This window comes from Artemia franciscana, chromosome 14, assembly GCF_032884065.1.
Source record: "Artemia franciscana chromosome 14, ASM3288406v1, whole genome shotgun sequence".
In the NCBI taxonomy this organism is placed as follows: Eukaryota; Metazoa; Arthropoda; class Branchiopoda; order Anostraca; family Artemiidae; genus Artemia; species Artemia franciscana.
Window position 1 is genome coordinate 38,563,035 of NC_088876.1, and position 21,380 is coordinate 38,584,414.

General features: G+C 34.7%; 1 protein-coding gene across 3 annotated transcripts in view; it reads right to left on the reverse strand.

The window, feature by feature from the left end:
* The window catches only part of LOC136035685 (reelin-like), a 538,294-nt gene that overhangs the window by 384,919 nt on the left and 131,995 nt on the right, over nucleotides 1-21,380 (reverse strand). For 2 of the 3 annotated variants that reach the window (XM_065717614.1, XM_065717616.1), the window contains exons 12-14: nucleotides 13,367-13,667; nucleotides 3,303-3,472; nucleotides 768-908 (exon numbers count right to left, since the gene is read on the reverse strand). In XM_065717614.1, the coding sequence (XP_065573686.1) occupies nucleotides 768-908; nucleotides 3,303-3,472; nucleotides 13,367-13,667 (612 nt within the window). The remainder of the gene's footprint in view (nucleotides 1-767; nucleotides 909-3,302; nucleotides 3,473-13,366; nucleotides 13,668-21,380) is intronic. The other variant, XM_065717615.1, reaches the window with a different exon arrangement.

Consider the following 21,380-nt stretch of genomic DNA (forward strand, 5'->3'; position numbering starts at 1 on the left):
CAACTAAAAGACACCTACTATCAATTGATAATTCATTTTATTATTCCCTAACAATTCCAACTTAATACTCTAGGTCACTCCCTTGATATGTCCTTTTGACGACCCACATCAAAAAGCTTGTTTCGATTTCGTGTTCCCCTTAACATTATCTGAATACTTCACTTTGACAACCTAGGCCTTTCAGACACTAAAGGGGAAACATCCCCCTTTTCTGATTTTAAATACTATGCGTAAACAACGAGTAAATTGTGGAGCTTACAGCCCTTGTCCCAAGGGCTATTTGGAGGTTCATCCTCAGAGACATAGTTATTTGACCTTTCCATTATGCTGAAAAAGTGGTCTGTCATATAATTTTGATCGTATACATTTGGAAAAAAAGCTGACTGAAGGGCTGATAGCCCCCCAAACAGTTTTTACTCTTCAAATGGGAACTTTTGGCCCTTTGGCAGGATGAAAAATTAAGTGCCACAATTTCACGAAACTGATTGGATTTTCAGCCCTTGTCAGGGAGTTTACATCTTTAAGTCTTTTTCCTACTATTCCGAGGTTTATCCGCCATTTGTGCCTGGTTGTGGGCTTAAATTATCGTCACCTATGGAGTTAAACCCTTCCTAGCAGAAGCTTTAGAATTGAACTGGTTGTAAGCTCATCATATTTTATACACTGTTTTCAAATTTACTAAGAACGATCGATAGAAAATGAAGGGTAATTAAAGGTAGTCTAGATACCCAACAGCCCAGACAAAGCTAGTGTGAGAATATACTTACATGCAACCAGAAGAAGTACAACTGCCAAAACCATTACAAGAAGATGGACAATTATGACCAATGAAAAGATGGTCCACGGACCACATTACGCTGTTGTTGAATGGATTCCATTCAATAAGCCGAAATTTCACATCTTGGTTCCTGTATAGAAATTCAAAGATAAAATTAGTCTATTTCATTGAACACATTTCAAATGATTAGTCTACTACCTGACTGATGATGTTAGTTCATTTGTTAATAGATATTTCAATCTATTATCCGTCCACGCGTCATTCCCGGGGCAGTAGAACCAAGGTAGATAGTAATAGAACCAAGATAGTGATAGAACATAGTGATAGTGATAGTTTTCTGGATTGTTTGGGTAATTTGGCACGGGTAAATGACGGGAGTAAGTGTGCCAAGTAAGTGTGACCAATATTTGTTTGTTATCTTTTAGCAAGTCACGCCAAAATACCAAGACTTGGTATTTTGTCTACGCCCCTTTCCCGAATCAGAAAGTTGTTTGGTAAGAACTATATTTATAATTTAGATTATTTGGCACGCCTTTCGGTATAGGACCCGGGGTAAGAAAGTAACCGCCTTAACAATAATAACTTAGCTGCACTCAACTTAATATTATACCTTCAAATTATGATTTTTATTACCCACAAGATAAAACTCGCCGTTGGACCATATGACGTTTGAAATCAATTAGTGTTGATGTTTGGCCTTTCAAACTAAACGCTCTCCATTTATATTTTCTGCTTCAGTAGCACAAGGATGACAGTAAAGATACTTAGCGTCACTCTATTGTAAACAATGGTTGACCATTGTTAACAATAAGCATGGTGACCATTGTTTACACACAAGATTTATTGTTGGGCACGGGGAGAATATTTGATCCTGGTTCGTTCTGATATGGATAAGGGTATCAAAACGGAACTCCAGAGAATGTCGAGGGGGTTTTCACACTAGATACACTAGAGGATAAATACACAAGAGTAACATCAAATAAAAGAAATAAGTTTATATAGAATGAAGTGGAAGTTAAAGAGCAAAACAAAATACAATAGAGCTTCACGAAAAAAATTAAAAAAGCAATATTCTACATTAACATTCAGATTATATGGATGAATATTTTTTTCAGAGCCTAGAACTTCGGTCAAAATTTCTGCTGGATCCTGCTGGACCTCTCGCAGAAGATCTTTTGATCCTTCTGTCATTCAAACTCCACCTATGCAAGCACATAAAATTACTAGACCAAGCTTTTACTAACAGCTCGCTCACCCGACTTATGGCAACATAGCTGCTCACACCTTTTCACCATCACAGTTCACTCATAGCCCCACTCTGAATGTTCAGAGTTCACTCTTAACGCCATAACAATAGATTCACAGCTTCAATCTTTAACCCATTTCATGAAGTTCCAATTTCCGTTAAAACATATCTTACTTCTTCCAACCCCATTCAGGACCATCTGCTTTTCGTTTGGCCACGGACAGGCAGCTAAAAATCACAACATTTGGCAAACTGCATCTTATCATATGTAAAAAGCTAAGACTTCTTAGTCTTTCTTTCATTATAGCCCTTTAAAGCGAAATCAAATTACATCTTATTGTCTCAAGCACAGTCATGTACATGCCTGTACATGACGGATATTTATTTCATTATTTTATTTATTTTTTATTTTACTTCTCATTTTTTTCTTTTTTATTCCTTTTATTTTTATTTATTTTATTTTTCATTTTTGACGGATATTTTATTTCATACATAAAACTTGAAGACTCCTTTGTCTTTCTTTCAGTTTGTCCCTTTAAAGTGGGATCAAATTACGTCCTATTGTCTCAAGTACAGTCATGTACATCCCTGTAAAAAAGGTAAGGTAAAGGATACGGCATTAGACTTTACAGTCCGTACCGGCGGTGCTGATCTCTGTTTCAGGGTCCTTCAGCCAGGAAGTGCAATGGGGAGTTGGGGGCCAACCGTCCTGTGCTTTTGCACGCCCTTCCTGTTTACCTTCCCCAGATTTCTCAAGGTACCCATTTTGAGCTGGATAGACTCTGGCTAAGCTCAGAGAGTCACGCCACTGACCCCCATGCCAAACTGAACAATTGGGAGCACTGGGATTCAAACCCGCGTCCTCTCAGACAAAGGATCCTGAAACCAGCGCACCAATCCACTCGGCCAGGACGGCTCATGAGGCATGTACATGCCGGTACATGACAGATATTTAATTTCTTTTATTTCATTTCTTTATTTTATTTACTTTTATTTTACTTCTCATTTTACTTCTTTTTCATTCCTTTTTGTATTACTTTCATTTTTTTTATTTTTGATAGATATTTTATTTCGCACATAAAACTTGAAGACTCCTTTGTCTTTCTTTCATTATAGCCCTTTAAAGTGGGATCGAATTACGTCTTATTGTATCATATACAGTCATGGAGCCATAAAGTACAGTCAATGAAGGGCACTAATGCTGTTTCCACACATGCTGGTTATATATATAATAGAATGATACTCAAAGAATTTTCAAAAAAAAAACAAGTATCAAACCTTAACTGTGGAGGCAGATGGATATGAACCCTCTTCCATGAGGAAAAGTGACTCTTGGTAAACCTGGAGCCATTCCACAGGACTCCGTAACAGTCACTGTTACTACAGTTGTTAGACAATAAGGTCCAGGAGATCCCTTGATCCAAAGAATATTCTATTCTTACCTGAAACTGATTTTTTTAAATTAATAATACCGAAATATTCATTTTTAATACAAAATAGTTATAATTTAGAATGGAGTATGCTTATTCGCTATAATAGGTTAAGGCTAATACAAGCAGGTCGAAATGCACAACTAATAGAAAAAAGATTAAAGGAAAAAAGTTGAAAGTACCAAATAATGGTACAGATCAGACGAAGTATCGAATGAAAAAACAAAATAAAGAGATATTACTATGGTACACTTTTCTGTTAAAAACTATGGTTTAACTCCAATTTTTTATATTTGTGACTTATTTTACTAGTTAATCACATTATTCTTTATTTTTGGAAAGAAAATTTGTCAAGTCTTTTAAAATCAATGCAAAAGTTAACCAGTGCTTTAAGTTAACTCATGCTTTAAGTTAACTAATGAACAAAAAATTCAGACGAACCGAGAAATGTAATTTAATGAGAGATTAATTAACTCCACCTTTTCAAACCCTCATTGGCTCTTTATGAGAAGGATTTAGGAAATGAGCAGAACACAAAATTAAGTCCTTGAATTTTTGCAAGTAAACTCTCTGGTTCTATGTCACAAAATAATAAATTTGACGAAAGAAATGGTTAAACTGTCGAAAAAACAATCAGCAGAAGTGAACAACGCCATCTATAATTTGTTGAAGTGGTTTTTTTAAGTGAGGGTCTAACAAGAAAATATAATTTCTTGAGATACAAATATCCCGTTTGAAAACCTGATTGATTCTTTTGTGAGAAAGATTAATTAAACAGAATAAATAGAAAGGCGTCCAAATTTTTTCTAACAAGCTAGTTCTCTAACTTCCGGATGTCCAATATCCGGCTAAAATACCGAATGAAATGCTGCATAAGACTCAACACCATCTTTCTATTGTCGAAGGAGATTTTTTAAGTAAATGCATACTGGTAATCCGTCACATTATTCTTGTGTGCAGTAGTCTTTTAGTTGTTGCGTTGTCTCGGTAAATAGGAACTATATGACAAGATGAAGCATCCTAATTCATTCTAAATAATAGGGTGGTTCTATTGAGACTTACATACAATATCCATGGGAAAAAAGCACCCCAAAGTAATACTGCATATTGAATATTTTCGCGGCCGGATTTAATGCTTTGATCCTTGTAGGCCAAAGCATTTTTATCTTCTGACCGGCTCATATTTAACGGACTCACATACAATATCCATGAAAAAAGCACCCCAAAGTAATAATACATATTGAATATTCTCGGGGCCGGATTTAATGCTTTGATGCTTGTAGGCCAAAGCATTTTTACCTTCTGAACGGCTCATATTTAACAGACTCACATACAATATCCATTATCAAGTATCACATACAATAGCCGGATTTAATGCTTTGATGTTTGTATGCCAAAGCATTTTTACCTGCTGACCAACTCATATCTTACGGACTCACAAATAATATCCATGAAAAAAAAGCACCCCAAAGTAATAATACATATTGAATATCCTCGGGCCGGATTTAATGCTTTGATGCTTGTAGGCCAAAGCATGTTTTGGCAATATTTTCGTAAAAATTCCCGAAAATTCATGGATAGTAGAAGCACTGAACACAATGCAACTGATGAGCCAAAAGTAGTGAAAGAGAGAGTTGATACCGAACTCTCAACTGCTGTTCCTGGGAAAGGCAAATTAACTCAATAATATTTCATTGCGCCCTTGGCATTGTGCACCCCTAGGACCAGGCCTAGTCAGCCTATTGGTAAATCCTGGTCTGAATGTTCTATTTGTTTCTCGATACTAGATGCGCTTTCCTCTGTATGGTGATATGAATGAATGAATGAATGAACTTTATTACCCGTAAAGTATAAAAAACACAATGTACGGAGTATTATAAATAAATATAAATAAATAAACAAAAACAAATACGATAAACAGCGAAGAGAAACAAAATTCAAACTAACAAAAGACAATATGGACTAATCAACCAGTATCTATATGGAGAAAAGGCTGCAGAGGGTCATAAACGTGAATAAAGTTGACAGTCTTTTTACATAAATCATCACTGGAAGACCGAATCCGAGAAGGCACATCTACTAAACTAAATCGAGCAATTATTTTTTTGTTTCGGTGCCATCTAGGAAGTCGGAGGAGGAATTTGCAATATCTGAAATAAGCCGTACGTAGAGTATGTCTATCTTTCTTACGAAACAGATGAGCCATGCCTGATAAAAACAAAAGCACGGGGGCGCAATAAGCGTTATAAATCATGCACAAACCGTTACGGTTGTAACAGCTTTTGTTTGGGGATATTTTTCCGTAAGCGACGCGTAGGTTTTTCACGGCTTGATTCACTAGGGATGAACAGGTAGCGGAAAGTGTTGGGCCGAAACACAGACCAAGCCAACTAACTAAAGAAGAACATGGTAGAACTGCATTCCCAGTAACGAATGGAGCGACCGCATAAGGGCTATTAAAACAAATAAACTCGCATTTAGACGCATTAACTGACAGTCCAATCTTAGATAGTTCATTGGTTAATATAGTAAAATTAGAAAGCAATCCACGGCGAGTCCGAACAACAAGAAGAACGTCATCTGCATATGCAATAGAAGACAAACCAGTATTACCGTAAAAAACAGAACTTCTAAGGGGACGCAGGAACGATGCAAGCACGCATTTAAATATACTAGGAGACAATACGGCACCTTGCCGAACTCCCTTATTAATTTTTACCGGGTCAGATATTTGGCCATTCCAGGTAACTTGAATTTTAGACTTTGAATACCAAGAAGACAATAAACTTAGTACGGAAGGATTAACACCTGAAGACGCAAGGGAAAATAGAGCCTGAGAGTGCACAGTATTGTCGAAAGCTCCAGAAATATCAACAGTAAGACAGTATAAAGACATTTTAGCTTTTACGGCATCTTTCATGAGTCGGCTTAAAACATGATATGCATGGGAGCAACCGAAACTTTTCCGAAAACCAAATTGAAAAGGCGTAAAATCACAATTCGACTCAATTTCTGGTAGTAACAAATGTTCAAGCAACTTACTTAAGAAACACGATACTGTAATGGGACGATAATTCACACATGACGTGGGGTCCTTGCCTCGCTTTTGAATAGACGTTACACGGCCACAAAGGAAACTATCAGGAACAAGCGACTGTGCTAAGCAAGACTGGAAAAATATTTGTAGATGGTTAAGTAGAGCAGGACAATCATAAGCAAAAAAATTGGTAAGAAAGGCCGTCACTATCAAGGCTATTTGAACGCTTAATTTTTCTTAAAGCCCGGCGAATTTCAGATATTGCTACAGGCTGGACATGAGCCTGCAGGAGACGGTATGGTAAAAGCGGTTTAAGCAACTTATAATAAAAAGACTGAAGAAAACTGTTAAATACACTGAACACACACTTATAATGATCAACAAAATTAACTAGCTGGAGACAAGATAGGGTAGATGGGGAACATTTCTCACTATTAATAACCTTATTGCAGGAGGCCTTATCGGTGGGGCCTGGCCATGCATTCAAGCGTGCCCTCTTCAAACTGGCCTTATATTCAAGTTTACACTTTTGTTTCACAGAGAAAACAGTTCCGGAAGATGGTCGGTCACATGATATCCACATACGTAGCCAAAATTTGGCTTTTTGCTTAGCACGTTTTACTTTAGGATCAACGTTCCAATTAGGCTTTCTTGTACCAATCCTAACTTTATCCACAGGCACTGCAGCTTTGGAAGCTGATTTAAGGCAATGGACGATTTGACAATAATAGAAATTTAGGTCAACTGTACTTGAAGGCGAGGAAACTGACGTTTGCAGCAGGTGATATGGCACTTTTATGGTCGAGAGTAAAGCAGTTAGCGTAGCAAGGTATAGTGGTACATTAGCACGATCCCAATTCAACTTCGTATGCCACTTTGGCTGAGCCGAAAGTATTTTGCCAGATAGCTCACAGGACAAATTACAGCTAAGAATAAGGTGATCGTCGTCAATCTTCTCTTCGTCCACCCTGACAATCGATGATATTAAGCTGGAACTGGAAGAGATTACGTGATCCAGGTTCGATTTTGAACAGCCTCTGTTATGAATATACGTGAATGGGAGGCTCTTAACTGCGACGTGATATATGCTAGGAAGGGATTCTAGCAAGAGGATTGATCTATCGGAGGTACCAAGAATGTCACAGTTAAGGTCACCAGCTAAAACCCAATTTAGGTCTTTCAAACGTAGACTTTCGAGTAGAGACTTTAAACTGGAGCAAAATTTAGCGAAAGATGTGAACGATGCTATAGAATGTCGATCGCAAGGTAAGTAAACGTTTATAAAGGCGGTACTGTCACATTGAATCGCTAAGATGTTATCATCACAATGAATCACAGAGGGCTTTGACGGGGAACGGAAAAAAATTGCTAGGCCACCGGAAGGGCGGCCTCTAGTTTTCTTGGCCTCTTGCGAAAAGAAATGGTGGACAGAAGATCGCTTCAGGCTAGAAATGTTTGATTTGGTCAAAAGATGTTCTTGCAAGAACACTATGTCATGGACTAATAATTCATTAATTAACAAGTCTTTGTCTTTTGTGCCGTTAATATTAAGAGAAGCAAAACTTAAAATAGTGGCTTGGCTCATTTTGGAGCAGAGTTCAGAGCGCGTTTTATCAATGGGCAATTCATACTATAGGAAACATGAGCTTCGCCGCAGTTGGCACATTTCGGAGCCTCTAAGCAAGGATTGTCTTTAGTATTGGAATGGCATCCAGAACATTTAGAGCACTTCATCTCATTCGAGGCACATGGGCAGTGAGCTAACGAATGATGGATACTTTGGCATCTAAGACACCGTCTGGGCAATTCCTTGTATTCCGATATTTTAAAAGACTCGTAACCCAAGCGCAGACCTGTAGCGATGGCAGATTTTAGTGCAGCGGAATCAAGGAACTCTAAACGGAATGTATGAGAAGAGCCGATCTGGCTGGCCTCAACAAGACCAGGAATAACGGAGATGAGTATACTGCTAGAAACACTATCGGGAAGTCCCCTAATTACTCCAAGAGGTTTGCGATCAATCACTTTAGCAAAAATATTTGGATAGCTCGCAACAGCAGATGCGGCAAGAGAATTGGCGGAAACTTTATCCCGCGTAACAACAACCCATCTTTTCCTTACTGGAACGGACTTTACCGACACAATACCGTCATGTCCGGCGAAAGAATCAAGCTTTTTCTTGCGAGAAACGGGGTCTCTTAGTTCTGGAGGCGGATATTTAAGAACAACGGCGTACGAGGGTTTGTGATTGATACCCTTACTATCTGAGACCGAAGAACTATTAATAGACGTTGTTGGACTATTGAGGTGAGCAAGCGATTTTAACTGATCAAGGCACTGGTTGACTTTGGCGGTAAGGATAGAATAAGCTGACGCCGGAATGCTAGGGACTTCAGAGGGGGATTTGATCACGAACTCTGGAATATCAATATTTTCTGCAGAGCAGCGAGAAAGAGTAGCGATAATGTCCGACAATGGACTATTCTTAACACTGGATCCCGAACGACGAGGTATAGGCTCATCTAGGAAGCAATTGCTATATAAAAGTTTCTTAGCTCCAAGAACATCTTCATGCGGGAAAAAATCTCTAGCGTATTTCACAATAGACTGATGGTCCAACCCCTCATCGAAATTGTGCTGAAAAAAATTCAAAACTGGGAATAATAAAGCGTACTGGTATTCCAATTGTCCATGATAAGCAAATTTCACTCACGGCTCGGCATCAGTCAAAAAACAATTAAATGAAAGAGGTATATCCACTGAGAAGTTCTCAATAAGCACAATTATGAAATGATCCACACTGGCTAATGAATGCAATGAGAATAAATAATAAATTATCTTTGAGTGGGGCTAGTAATCCAGTGATTCGCAAGTAATCCGAATATTTCAATGCACGACTCAGATGATAGTAGTGCTGAATACTGAATTTCTACCCCTAGTGTTAGCCTCCTTGGCAACAAAAAACCTCTAATCTTATTACATCCATAAAGCCTAAAATAAAAGAGCGGACAATGGATTATCTTAAACTCTTAAATGTACATCTCGTATCCTTATACATATATATTTTTTTTTAAACCCATATTATACGTCACTTGAGCATGTCGTACCAGAATGTCTTCAGAGTGAGTTTTTATTGACAGCTTTCTATTAAATATATCCTTTTGGCATTATTTATGAACACATTCCTTGGTTTTCTCCTGCATCACGTTCCTGCTAGTTGTTACTGGAGGATGGAATAGGGTTTCTAGCTCTTTTTTCTGATCCAGACAGCGAGTCCCAGGTATTCTAATATTCTTGTCTGTGTAAATCTCATGAGGTTGCCCATGTAACATAGTACATTGTCTGGCTTGAGATGCAACAAGTCCAATCAATGTTGAGGAGTTATGTCTATCCTCAGCTTAACAAATCTTGTGATTCCACATCTTGTGAAACTTGTAATACTTGTGATACTTGTGATACGTTTGTAAATCTTGTGATACTTTGCTGTTGTGTTATTTGGCTGTTATGACCCTTCATTTTACTCCTTGGAATATTCCCGCCGAAAAATACTACTACTACTACTAACAACTCATCGCAGCACCAACTTACCTGAGATCAACCCAGCTACGCACACCCCTCCTCCATCCCAATTTATTCAAAGCTTCCCTCTTTACCCCCGTCCTATGAAGTTCCCGTTTCCCTTAAATCTTTCTCTATAACGTCCTCCAACACCAACGGTGGATGAGAGGCTTTCGTGTTGCCCTAGTCGGTTGGCCGAAAAGGAAGATCTTTGGCAATATATAACCTTTCATAAGCACAACGTGCCCTAGCCATCTCAAAATGTATCTCATTATAGCCCTAGAAAGCAGGATGAACCGCACTTTTCGTACAGCCTACTGTTTGAAATACGGTCAGTCAGCTAGGTACCCAGAATAATCCGCAGACGATATCTTTGGAAAAGAGAACGATTTCTGGCCACTTGCATCATTGTAGCTTGATTTGCAGACTTATCTTGCTATTCTTCCAAACTTTTTTCAACTGTGAAAAACACCCTGATCCTTAGCTTTTCTGCTTTTAACATCTCTACTGCTCCCTAATACTCTATAATTTCACTACTACCACTAATTACACTACCAAGGTAAGTGAAGTTGTTCACCTGATCAATCTTTTCGCTGCCAAAGTCACATTTTCATCTTCACTTATTCTCAGCCTTAGTGACCTAACCTATTTAACATTTATATTCAAACCTATTCTAGCACCTTGAAGCTACAAAACCTCTAAAATGTCATTAATTTTGCTCACACTTTCATCTAGGATGCTTAAATCCTCAGCATAATTGAAGTCCAAGAAGTTTTTCCTCCGCATTCGATTCCGTCTTCTCCCATTTCCTGTCTATGGTAAACTTAAGACAAAGTCCATCAAAATGATCATATAAAGGGGGATTAAACAAAACCCTTCTTAACTCCTGATTTAATACAAAAGCATCTACTAACCTCATGTCCAACCCCATCCTCAGCAGTGTTAATCTCGTACATAGCACTAATCACATTAACGTATTTGTCTGATATACAATAAAAAGATAAGACCTTCACTAACACTCTTCTATCAGCAGAATCAACGCTTGATTATAATCTATAAAACTGAGAACCAAATGTATTTGATAATACAGGAACTTCTCGGCTATTGACCTAAGATTAAAAATTTGGTTGACACATCCTCTATACTTTCTCAAACCGCACTTACCTTCGCTTATCACTTTTTATACATCATCTTTCAGTCTAAAAAGTGCCATGTTACTAAGTAATTTGACAAATACAGAGACCAGGCCAATACCTCAATAATCACCAAACTCACTCTTATCACCTTTCTTATACAGTGTTTAGTTTCTTAAAATCTCTAGGTACTTCCACTTTTTATAAAATCATATTCATAATCTTCGGTAACTTATTTCTCATATCAGAGCCACCATATTTAAATAACTCATCTACCACAGTATCAGCCACTGAGGCCTTTCGATTTTTTAATCCTTTTAGTTCTGTCTCTAATTCTTCCTCACAAAACAAATTTTCCTTCACATCAAAGGTATCACAAACGTTTCCATTTTCATCTATATCTTTTCCTGCAGTTCTATCTCGGCTTAACATATTCTCAAAATGTTCTACTCGCATCTCTTTAAATCTTCCTTTATTACTTATTATGGCGTGGTTCCTTTCTTTAACTGGTAAAAGTCCAGATTGACTACTCCTTCTCAATTTTTTTTACACATAAGTATAATATTTTACTATTAAGCCGTCTATCTGCATCTTCCATATCCTCCGGAAATTTTATCAATGGCCTCTAATTCACACCTCTTTAGCTCATACTTTAATGCCTTCTACACTTTCTTTACATTCCTCTTGTTTTCATGTGATGTGTCACTCGGATAATTCTTGTACAAGTCCCTTCTCTTTTCTATTAGTCATAAAGCCTTTTCAATTATATTCCTAGCTTCGTTGTTAATTTTCTTCCCAAAGACACAACAAGCAAAATCAAAAATTGTTTTCCTAAAATTATTCTATCCATCTTCTATATTGTCAAATTTTAAACTCTCCTTCATTGTCAAATTTTAAACTCTCCAGTTTAGTATTAAACTGTTCCTGGAAATTTCTATCAAATACTCATCCTTGAGTCTACCATCATCAAAACATCTCAGGAGATAGTTACCATTCCGAAATTTTAGCTTTATATTAACGATAGACACAACTAGATGGTGAACTTTACTTCTAAGTACAATAACAGCACTCTTTACAACCTAGCATCTTGTATTCATCCTGCCAGTGTTTGGTTTACAATAGCATAATCAATATGATTTGTAGTCTTACCATCACGTGAATACCACGTTAATCTATGGGCTATTTCATGACAAAAAAACCAGGTTGGTTATATTAGTTATAACCAGGTCGTCATGCCGACAAAATTGCATCAGTCTGTGGCCATTACTGGTATCTTTTCCTGAGCAAAATTTACCTAGGCTAGTATGCCATATATTACTATTTCTACTGACCTGGACGTTAAAATTTAATAATAAAAACACCATATTTCTGCCTGGGGCCTTATCTATTTGCTCCTGTAACTGTAGTACAATTAACCCAAGTCACTAGTATCACTGTCAGTTGGTTCAACCCGAGCCAAGGCTCGGGGTGTTTTTCACAGCTAAAAAAAGTTTGGAGGAATAGGAAGATCAGTCTGCAAACTAAGATTAGAATATTGGAAGCAACACTGATGATAGCGGTCAAATATTGTTCGTCAAGCATGGGTGCTCCATACTTTTAAACTTTGGAGTCTCCTATAAAATTTATTTCAATTTTAGCCAAACCAATTGACCACTTTAATCCTATTTTGGCTGTGTTCCATGATTATTTGAAAGTACTATCTTAATGACAAGAAAGAACTAGTGAACCTCCTATGAAATCTAATTCAATATTAATTAAAACAATTGGCAAGAAAGACCACATATTGGCAGCATGGCAAAAGTATTTACCAGGGGTAGTTTTTTGGGCAAGAAAGAATATTTAACAAGCTATTGACCATCCTATGGAATATACTTAATTTCAAATAAAAAATCAAAATAAAAGTTAATTATGTTTGGTAGTGTTGCAAAATGATCTTCCAATGTTAATTTACTGGACAAGAAAGAATATATATCAAGCTATTGAGCAGCCTATGGAGTATAATTTAATTTAATGGTGTTCCAAAATAAAGTTCCACTGCTAGTTTACTGGACGGAAAAGAATGTTTAGTAATTTATTGAGATTCCCAGAAAATCTCATTCATTTGAATTAGATTTCTTAAAACCAAAACATTATCTAAGAAATTAGCTTTAGAAAACGAAGACTAAGCGGAACAAAATATTAAACCTCTAAATCCTGACTGCTAGAGGCAACACAGCCAATGGCCAGCTCAAAACTGATAACTGAATTGACAGTTGTTCGTATTGGTCCATATTCTAAATAGCCAGTCTCATTTTTCAATATGAACTTGAGAACAGACTCTTTCTCACACCAAGCACCTTTTTCCCCATTGGTGTTTTCCATATGATCTTGATTATCTATTTGCAAGGAAAAACTGTCCAAAAGCCATAATGAACTGCCTGAGCACTTAATGAGGAACTTCAGCATTGAACATTTCAGCTCATGGGGAATCTCTGCATTAAATTGGCTGAAAAATGGAGAAAAATTAGCCAAAAAAGAACCATAATGAATTGACTGGACACTTAAGGAGGAACTTCAGTTTATCTCGTGTTGAACATTTTATTTCGTGAGGAATCTCGCCATTAAATTAGCTGAATAGAGGGTGAAAATTAAGGCAATATAGATTCTTTCAAAAGAAAATAATTTTTGGCCTATATCAAATTCAAAGTCTTTTGGAATCACTTACAGAATGAGAGCAATTAGCTTAAAATTGTATTTATGACAATGATTCATTGGGTGAGTCAAGAATAAGTTACCATGAACCGTTTGATTGTTGAAATTTTGATTTTGTTTTACTTACTCTTTTATGAATTAAATTTACACTTTTTCTTCATTTTCATTTCTTTATAATTGTCTTTCACTTCTACTTTACCTCATAACATTTTGGGGCTGAAACGTTTAAGTGTGGACGAATTCTAAATTGATGTATCGAAATATATTTAGGGGTCTGTAGAGAACTTCCTCTGTAGGTTAGACATAAAAATGATTTGTTATGATGCACGACTGTCGCAACCTACCTCCGTGAATTTTGTGAGGCATAAAAGAATATATCTGTGAAAGGGCAATTCTGCAGTTACCATGGATGCATCTGCAGTGGCAATTCTACGATAAACATGGTTCATCAAAATTTGTCGGTCGGTAGAGACAGTTGAACCTATAAAAGGGCCAACATATGTTATACTTTATACTGGCTGAGCCATAGAGGAAGCAAGAGCCGTATATTGGAAGTGGCTGCTTTCACTCAAATTGAAAACGAGAAAGTCACAATTTCCAGTGTTAAAAGACATGGCCAAAGCTTAAGTGTTCAAATCACAAATTTTTTAAAATTTCAGGAATTCGTTCAGCAGTTCAGCTTCTATTTAGTAAATCCTCAGCATACGATACAAAAGAGGAATTGGTGTTATTGGAAATGCAGGAAGATGGACATTTTTCTGAACTGAAGATTGAAAACGAAACAATTATGTGAGAAGAGTGCCATTTTCCCCCCTCCCCCCACAAGCTCCTACACTTAAGCGTGAATATTTTTCACAATTCTCCAAAAATAGATTTTCTAAGAAAAGTGCAGTCTAAAAATATTTTTTTTTATTTTTGTCACAATTCTGAGAGATCAAACATTCTCATCTATTTAAATTTATTTTAAAATAAAATTCTCAATTCTAATGTTCTGAAAGGTCATTTATAAATAATAAAAAATGCAAAGACCAATGGGATATATATTTCTGGTTAAAAATGCTTGTAGGAAAACTAATGAAATTTTAGCACAAAGAGTGTGGTTAAAGGGTAGCAAATCCGCTCGTATATACGGTAATTTCTATTTGTTTTAATTCTTATTGAAGCTCTTTAACGTCATTTAAAAAGTCTGTTTTACTTTTTGGTCAAGATCTGATGATTTATGATATTCTTTTACTTAATAATAAAAAAATTTTGATAGCAAAATATTTTGAAATCTTCTTCTCGTCGTTAAGATCGGTTGAGTTTAACGAAAAAGCTAATACCAACAAAATTTCGTGTTTAGAAAGTTTTTGCTTTATGAGCTAAAGTTAAATCTAAAAACCCAAAAATTAAAATTTAAAAGTCAGCGTATTCAGTTCAGGTTCAACAAAGTTGTTAAATAGACTTGCCAAATTTGTTAAATAGACTGGGAGAAATAACTGCCCCTTAAAGGGCACCCCTTTAGACAGGGCTTCTTCTAGCTTTGGAAATTGACTTCTTTAACCTCAAAAAAATAGATTTTAAGACGGATTTCAACACCAGAATATATTTCGCATAAAGCCATAATGCTGAAACTATCTAAACCCTTTTCATGAATACAGCGGTAGTTTTAATCTAGTAAAGGACGAGCCACCACCCAGAGAAGCTAAAAATAAAAAAATACACTTAAAAAAAATGGCAAGTCAGAGGCAATTTCAATTTCCATCTGATTTAGTAAAATTTCATGTGATTCATCTGGTTCAATTAGTCTTAATAGTAAAATTTCTTTTCAAAAGTAAACTTATGAGTACTTAGAAAAAAACCTGAAACCTTGAAAAATGCCAACACATCGGAGCAAAAAGAACACCATTTGAATCACCATAAATGAAAACCTAAACTCTATACAGGAAACTAACAGTTATGTGGCTTGAAGAACCAGGAAAATCCTTTTTTGCATGAGCAACAGTTATGTGTCCTTTTTTTCCATTTTTTCCTCTGCTGCTATTAGGGAACTGAAACATCGTATAGAGCTATTTATGGGTTCATCTTGAAGAAGACTTCTACATCTACGTGTTTTGTGACTAACAAAATAAAATATTTAAAATAATATAAATGTTTTAAGAAAAACTGCATTTTCGTATACAAGATTATGAATGACGCCATTATTGTAGGTAACAGCCATAAATGACGTCATAGTGAAACCATATGATGACGTCAATTACAAATAAGTTTCCTTCATTACTTTATCAATTTGTTTCTGTGAAATATTATTATGGTTGTTGCAACGGTAGTCGAATTATTGTAAAAATAAACACTTAAGATGACTGAAACTTTTCATAGTATTCTTGAGACCACTTCGATTAAGATGAAAATAGGTGAATTATTATAATGGAATAAATGATAGAATATTTCACAAAGTCTCGAAATCTTGGTCGGGAAATGTAAAGCACATGCTTTACTGAGTGAAAGAGTTAACGCCTTTGCTAACTCTATACAACAATAATGTTTTTTTTCACTTGAATATGATAGGACAGGTAATCGCTGGGCCTCTAGGAATAGTATTGGCATCACTGGACAAACCAGGCCCATAGCAGCCAAAAATTTAAAAACAAACTGTGTTTTTTAAACTGCCAAGTGAGACAGAGTGATCATTTCTAGCTAATTCAGGAATGGTAACTATTATCTAAATTGGTCTTAATAGTAAAATGTAATTTTAGACACAAATTTAAGAGAGTTTATGAAAATAGACAGAAACCCCTAAAACATACTGTCAGATCCAAAGAAACTGCACCAATGTAATTACAGTGGTCGGAAACTCTATGCATGGATTTTACAGCCTTCTGGCTTTAACAACAAGGAAAATCACATTTTTGCTTGGGTTGCTCTGATGTGTCCTTTTTCTTTTTCTTATCTCTCTTACGATTAGCAGGGCACTGGAACATCATAGGGATCAGTTTAAGGGCTCACTTTAAAGAAAATTGCTATATACTGTGTCTTTTGTAAGTAACAAAATATAATAATCAAAATAAATTCCTTTTTTGACAAAAAAAACTGCATCATCATATACTAGATCATGTGTTACAATCGTAGGTTTCGGCCATAGGAAGCTATAGTAAACTTATATGATGACGCAGGTTGCGATGGTGTCAGTATCAATATATGAGGCTGACAGCTGAAGCTAGTGGTGACAGCTACCGAGATTAAGTTCAGTGATATGTGAGTCTATATCAAATGTACCTTAAAGGGTGTTTTGGTAACAGCAGCAAGAAGAAGTATTTTGAAATGGATAAGGGAGTCGAAGGGACGACAGACATTAATTCCCTCAAGAAACAAGGGGAATCGTGAAGAGCATTGAATTGCATTCAATGAGCAAGTTGGCAACAGCAAAATGGGCCTCGGGACAACCATATTCATGCTCAAAGCCAAACTGATGTGGAGGAGTATAACATTCACTATCAAGTTTAACTATAACAATTAATTCAATAGCTTGCTTAGAGTCGTTGAATTGGCAATTGGCTGAAACGAAGTGAATTAAGCGCCAGTTTTGTCTTTCTTGGGAATAGATGTGACATCTATATCTATATATATAAAAATAAGTTGTCTGTCTGTCTGTGGATGGATCAGGTGACGTCACCTGAAAAAACTGGATCAGGTGACGTCAAAACTGAAAAAACTAAAAAAAGGCAAAAACTACAAAAAAAACTAAAAACTAATAAAAAAAATAAAAAAGCTAAAAAACTAAAAAAAACTAAAAAAAGGCAAAAACTACAAAAAAAACTAAAAACTAATAAAAAAGCTAAAAAACTAAAAAAACTAAAAAAAGGCAAAAACTACAAAAAAAACTAAAAACTAATAAAAAAAATAAAAAAGCTAAAAAACTAAAAAAACTAAAAAAACTAAAAAAAGGTAAAAAACTAAAAAAACTAAAAACTAAAAAAAACTAAAAAAAAAGGAAAAAACTGAAAAATAAGCTAAAATAAAGGTAAAAACCAATAAAAAACTAAAAAAAAAAACTGAAAAAACTAAAAAAAGGCAAAAACTACAAAAAAAAACTTAAAACTAATAAAAAAAGTAAAAAAGCTAAAAAACTAAAAAAACTAAAAAAACTAAAAAAAGGTAAAAAACTAAAAAAAATAAAAAATAAAAAAAAACTAAAAAAAAGGAAAAAACTGAAAAATAAGCTAAAATAAAGGTAAAAACCAATAAAAAACTAAAAAGAAAAAAAGGAAAAAACTAAAAAAAAATTTCATCTAAAAAACTAAAAAAAACTAAAAAAGGTAAAAACTAAAAGAACTAAAGAAGAAAAAAATAAATGACGAAACTCAAAGAGAAAGCGACCAGGACAAAAGGAATGTTCGATTAGCAATCAACAAAGCACCGGGACACAGGGAGTATAAATGACGACCAGGACATAAGTAAAAAAAAAAACTATCTATATATATAAAAATAAGTTGTCTGTGGATCTGTGGATCGTGGATCAGGTGACGTCACCTGAAAAAACTGGATCAGGTGACGTCAAAACTGAAAAAACTAAAAAAAGGCAAAAACTACAAAAAAAACTAAAAACTAATAAAAAAAATAAAAAAGCTAAAAAACTAAAAAAACTAAAAAAAGGCAAAAACTACAAAAAAAACTAAAAACTAATAAAAAAGCTAAAAACTAAAAAAACTAAAAAAAAGGCAAAAACTACAAAAAAAACTAAAAACTAATAAAAAAAATAAAAAAGCTAAAAAACTAAAAAAACTAAAAAAACTAAAAAAAGGTAAAAAACTAAAAAAACTAAAAACTAAAAAAAAAATAAAAAAAGGAAAAAACTGAAAAATAAGCTAAAATAAAGGTAAAAACCAATAAAAAACTAAAAAAAAAAACTGAAAAAACTAAAAAAAGGCAAAAACTACAAAAAAACTAAAAACTAATAAAAAAAGTAAAAAAGCTAAAAAACTAAAAAAACTAAAAAAACTAAAAAAACTAAAAAAACTAAAAAAAGGTACAAAACTAAAAAAAATAAAAAATAAAAAAAAACTAAAAAAAAAGGAAAAAACTGAAAAATAAGCTAACATAAAGGTAAAAACCAATAAAAAACTAAAAAGAAAAAAAGGAAAAAACTAAAAAAAATTTTCATCTAAAAAACTAAAAAAAAATAAAAAAGGTAAACACTAAAAGAACTAAAAAAGAAAAAAATAAATGACGACACTCAAAGAGAAAGCGACCAGGACAAAAGGAATGTTCGATTAGCAATCAACAAAGCACCGGGACACAGGGAGTATAAATGACGACCAGGACATAAGTAAAAAAAAAATTAACAAAACTAAAAAGAAGGTAAAAACTACAAAAAAACTAAAAAGAAAAAAAAACTAAAAACTAATAAAAAAACTAAAAAATCTAAAAATCTAAATAAACTAAAAAAGAAAAAAAAAGGAAAAAAATAAAGGAGAAAAACAAAACTAAAAAACGAATGTATATACAGACCGGTACACCGGGATACAAATGACGACCGGGACACAGGGAATATAAATGACGACCGGGACACAGGGACACAACTACAACGGGGACACCGGGGGAAACAGGGGGATATAAATGACGACCGGGACAAAAAAACTAAAAAGAAAAAAAAACTAAAAACTAATAAAAAAACTAAAAAATCTAAAAATCTAAATAAGCTAAAAAAGAAAAAAAAGGAAAAAAATAAAGGAGAAAAACAAAACTAAAAAACGAATGTATATACAGACCGGGACACCGGGATACAAATAACGACCGGGACACAGGGAATATAAATGACGACCGGGACACAGGGACACAACTACAACGGGGACACCGGGGGAAACAGGGGATGTAAATGACGACCGGGACACCGGGACAGGGAATGGTCGATTAGCAATCACCATCAACAAAGCTCAAGGGCAATCATTAGAATCATGAGGTATAGATCTGAATACAGATTGTTTTCCCATGGACCATTATATGTTGCATGTTCAAGAGTCGGTAAACCTGACAATCTATTTATATGCAAAGACAATGGGACAGCAAAGAATGTTGTATATTCGCAAGTTTTACGTAGTTAAAACCATATATATATATATATATATATATATATCTATCTATATTCACAGGTGGGACATAGGGACACAACTACAATGGCGCGTAACTATTATGGCGCGTAACGACTTACGCGCGCGGGGGGGCTTGGGGGGGGGGGCGCGAAGCGCCCCCACCAACTAGGTGTTGGGGTGGCGCGAAGCGCCACCCCAACAGCTAGTATATATATAAAAATAAGTTGTCTGTGTGTCTGTGTGTCGAGTGACGTCACTGTCCGCATATGACTCCTGAATTATTTCATCACATACCAATTCAAAAACGAATGTATTCAAGCCGAAGTAGCTCAGTTATATAACTACCTGTGTTGGCGCAGTGGGTTTGACCTTAGCGTGGTAATATGGGACCCAGAGATCGAACCATGCTGCAGGAATGCACTACAGGGCCGACGCAGGGACCTTAGTAGTCAAGAAGCGTCGATAATCCGATACAAATACAAATACAGTAGCTCAGTTGGTAAAGCTTTATGTTCCAGGTTCTAGGCCCGAGAGGTTCCAGGTTCGAACCTTGGCTTTAGCATTAATACAAAAGAAGAAAAAAAACTAAAAAAGATAAAAACTACAAAAAAACTAAAAAGAAAATACTAAAAAAACTAAAAAACTAAAAATAAAATAAAAAAAGGGTAAAAACCTAAAAACTAAAAAAGTAAAAAAAACTAAAAAAAAGCTAAAAAAGGTAAAAACTACAAAAAAACTAAAGAGAAAAAAACTAAAAACTAATAAAAAAACTAAAAAAACTAAAAACTGAAAAAGAAAAAAAATAAAAAAAGGAAAAAAACCGACAAATAAAGGAGAAAAAGAAAACTAAAAAAAATAGAAATAAATAAAAAATAAAAAAAAACTAAAAGGTAAATGTATTCAAGCCGAAGTAGCTGAGTTGGTAAAGCGTTATGTTCCAGGATCTATGTCTGAGAGGTTCCAGATTCGAACCTTGGCTTTAGCATTAATACAAAAGAAGAAAAAAAAATAAAAAAGAAAGAAAACTAAAAAACAGGTAAAAACTACTAAAATAACTAAAAAAGCTAAAAAACTAAAAAAAAACTAAAAAAATGTAAAAAACTAAAAACTAGAAAGAAAAAAAAAGAAAAAAAAACTAAAAAAATAGGGTAAAAACAGCAAAAAAACTAAAAAGAAAAACTAAAAACTAATAAAAAAAACTAAAAACTGAAAACGAAAAAAACAAAAAAAAAGGGAAAAACTGAAAAATAAAGGAAAAAAAGAAAACTAAAAAAAAAAATAAAAATAAAAAAACTAAAAAAGGTAAAAACTACAAAAAAACTAAAAAGAAAAAAGAAAAAAAACTAAAAAGCTAAAAAATAGGTAAAAACCAAAAAAAAACTAAAAAGAAAAAAAAGGAAAAATCAAAAATTTATTTCGTCATATACCAACTCAAAACC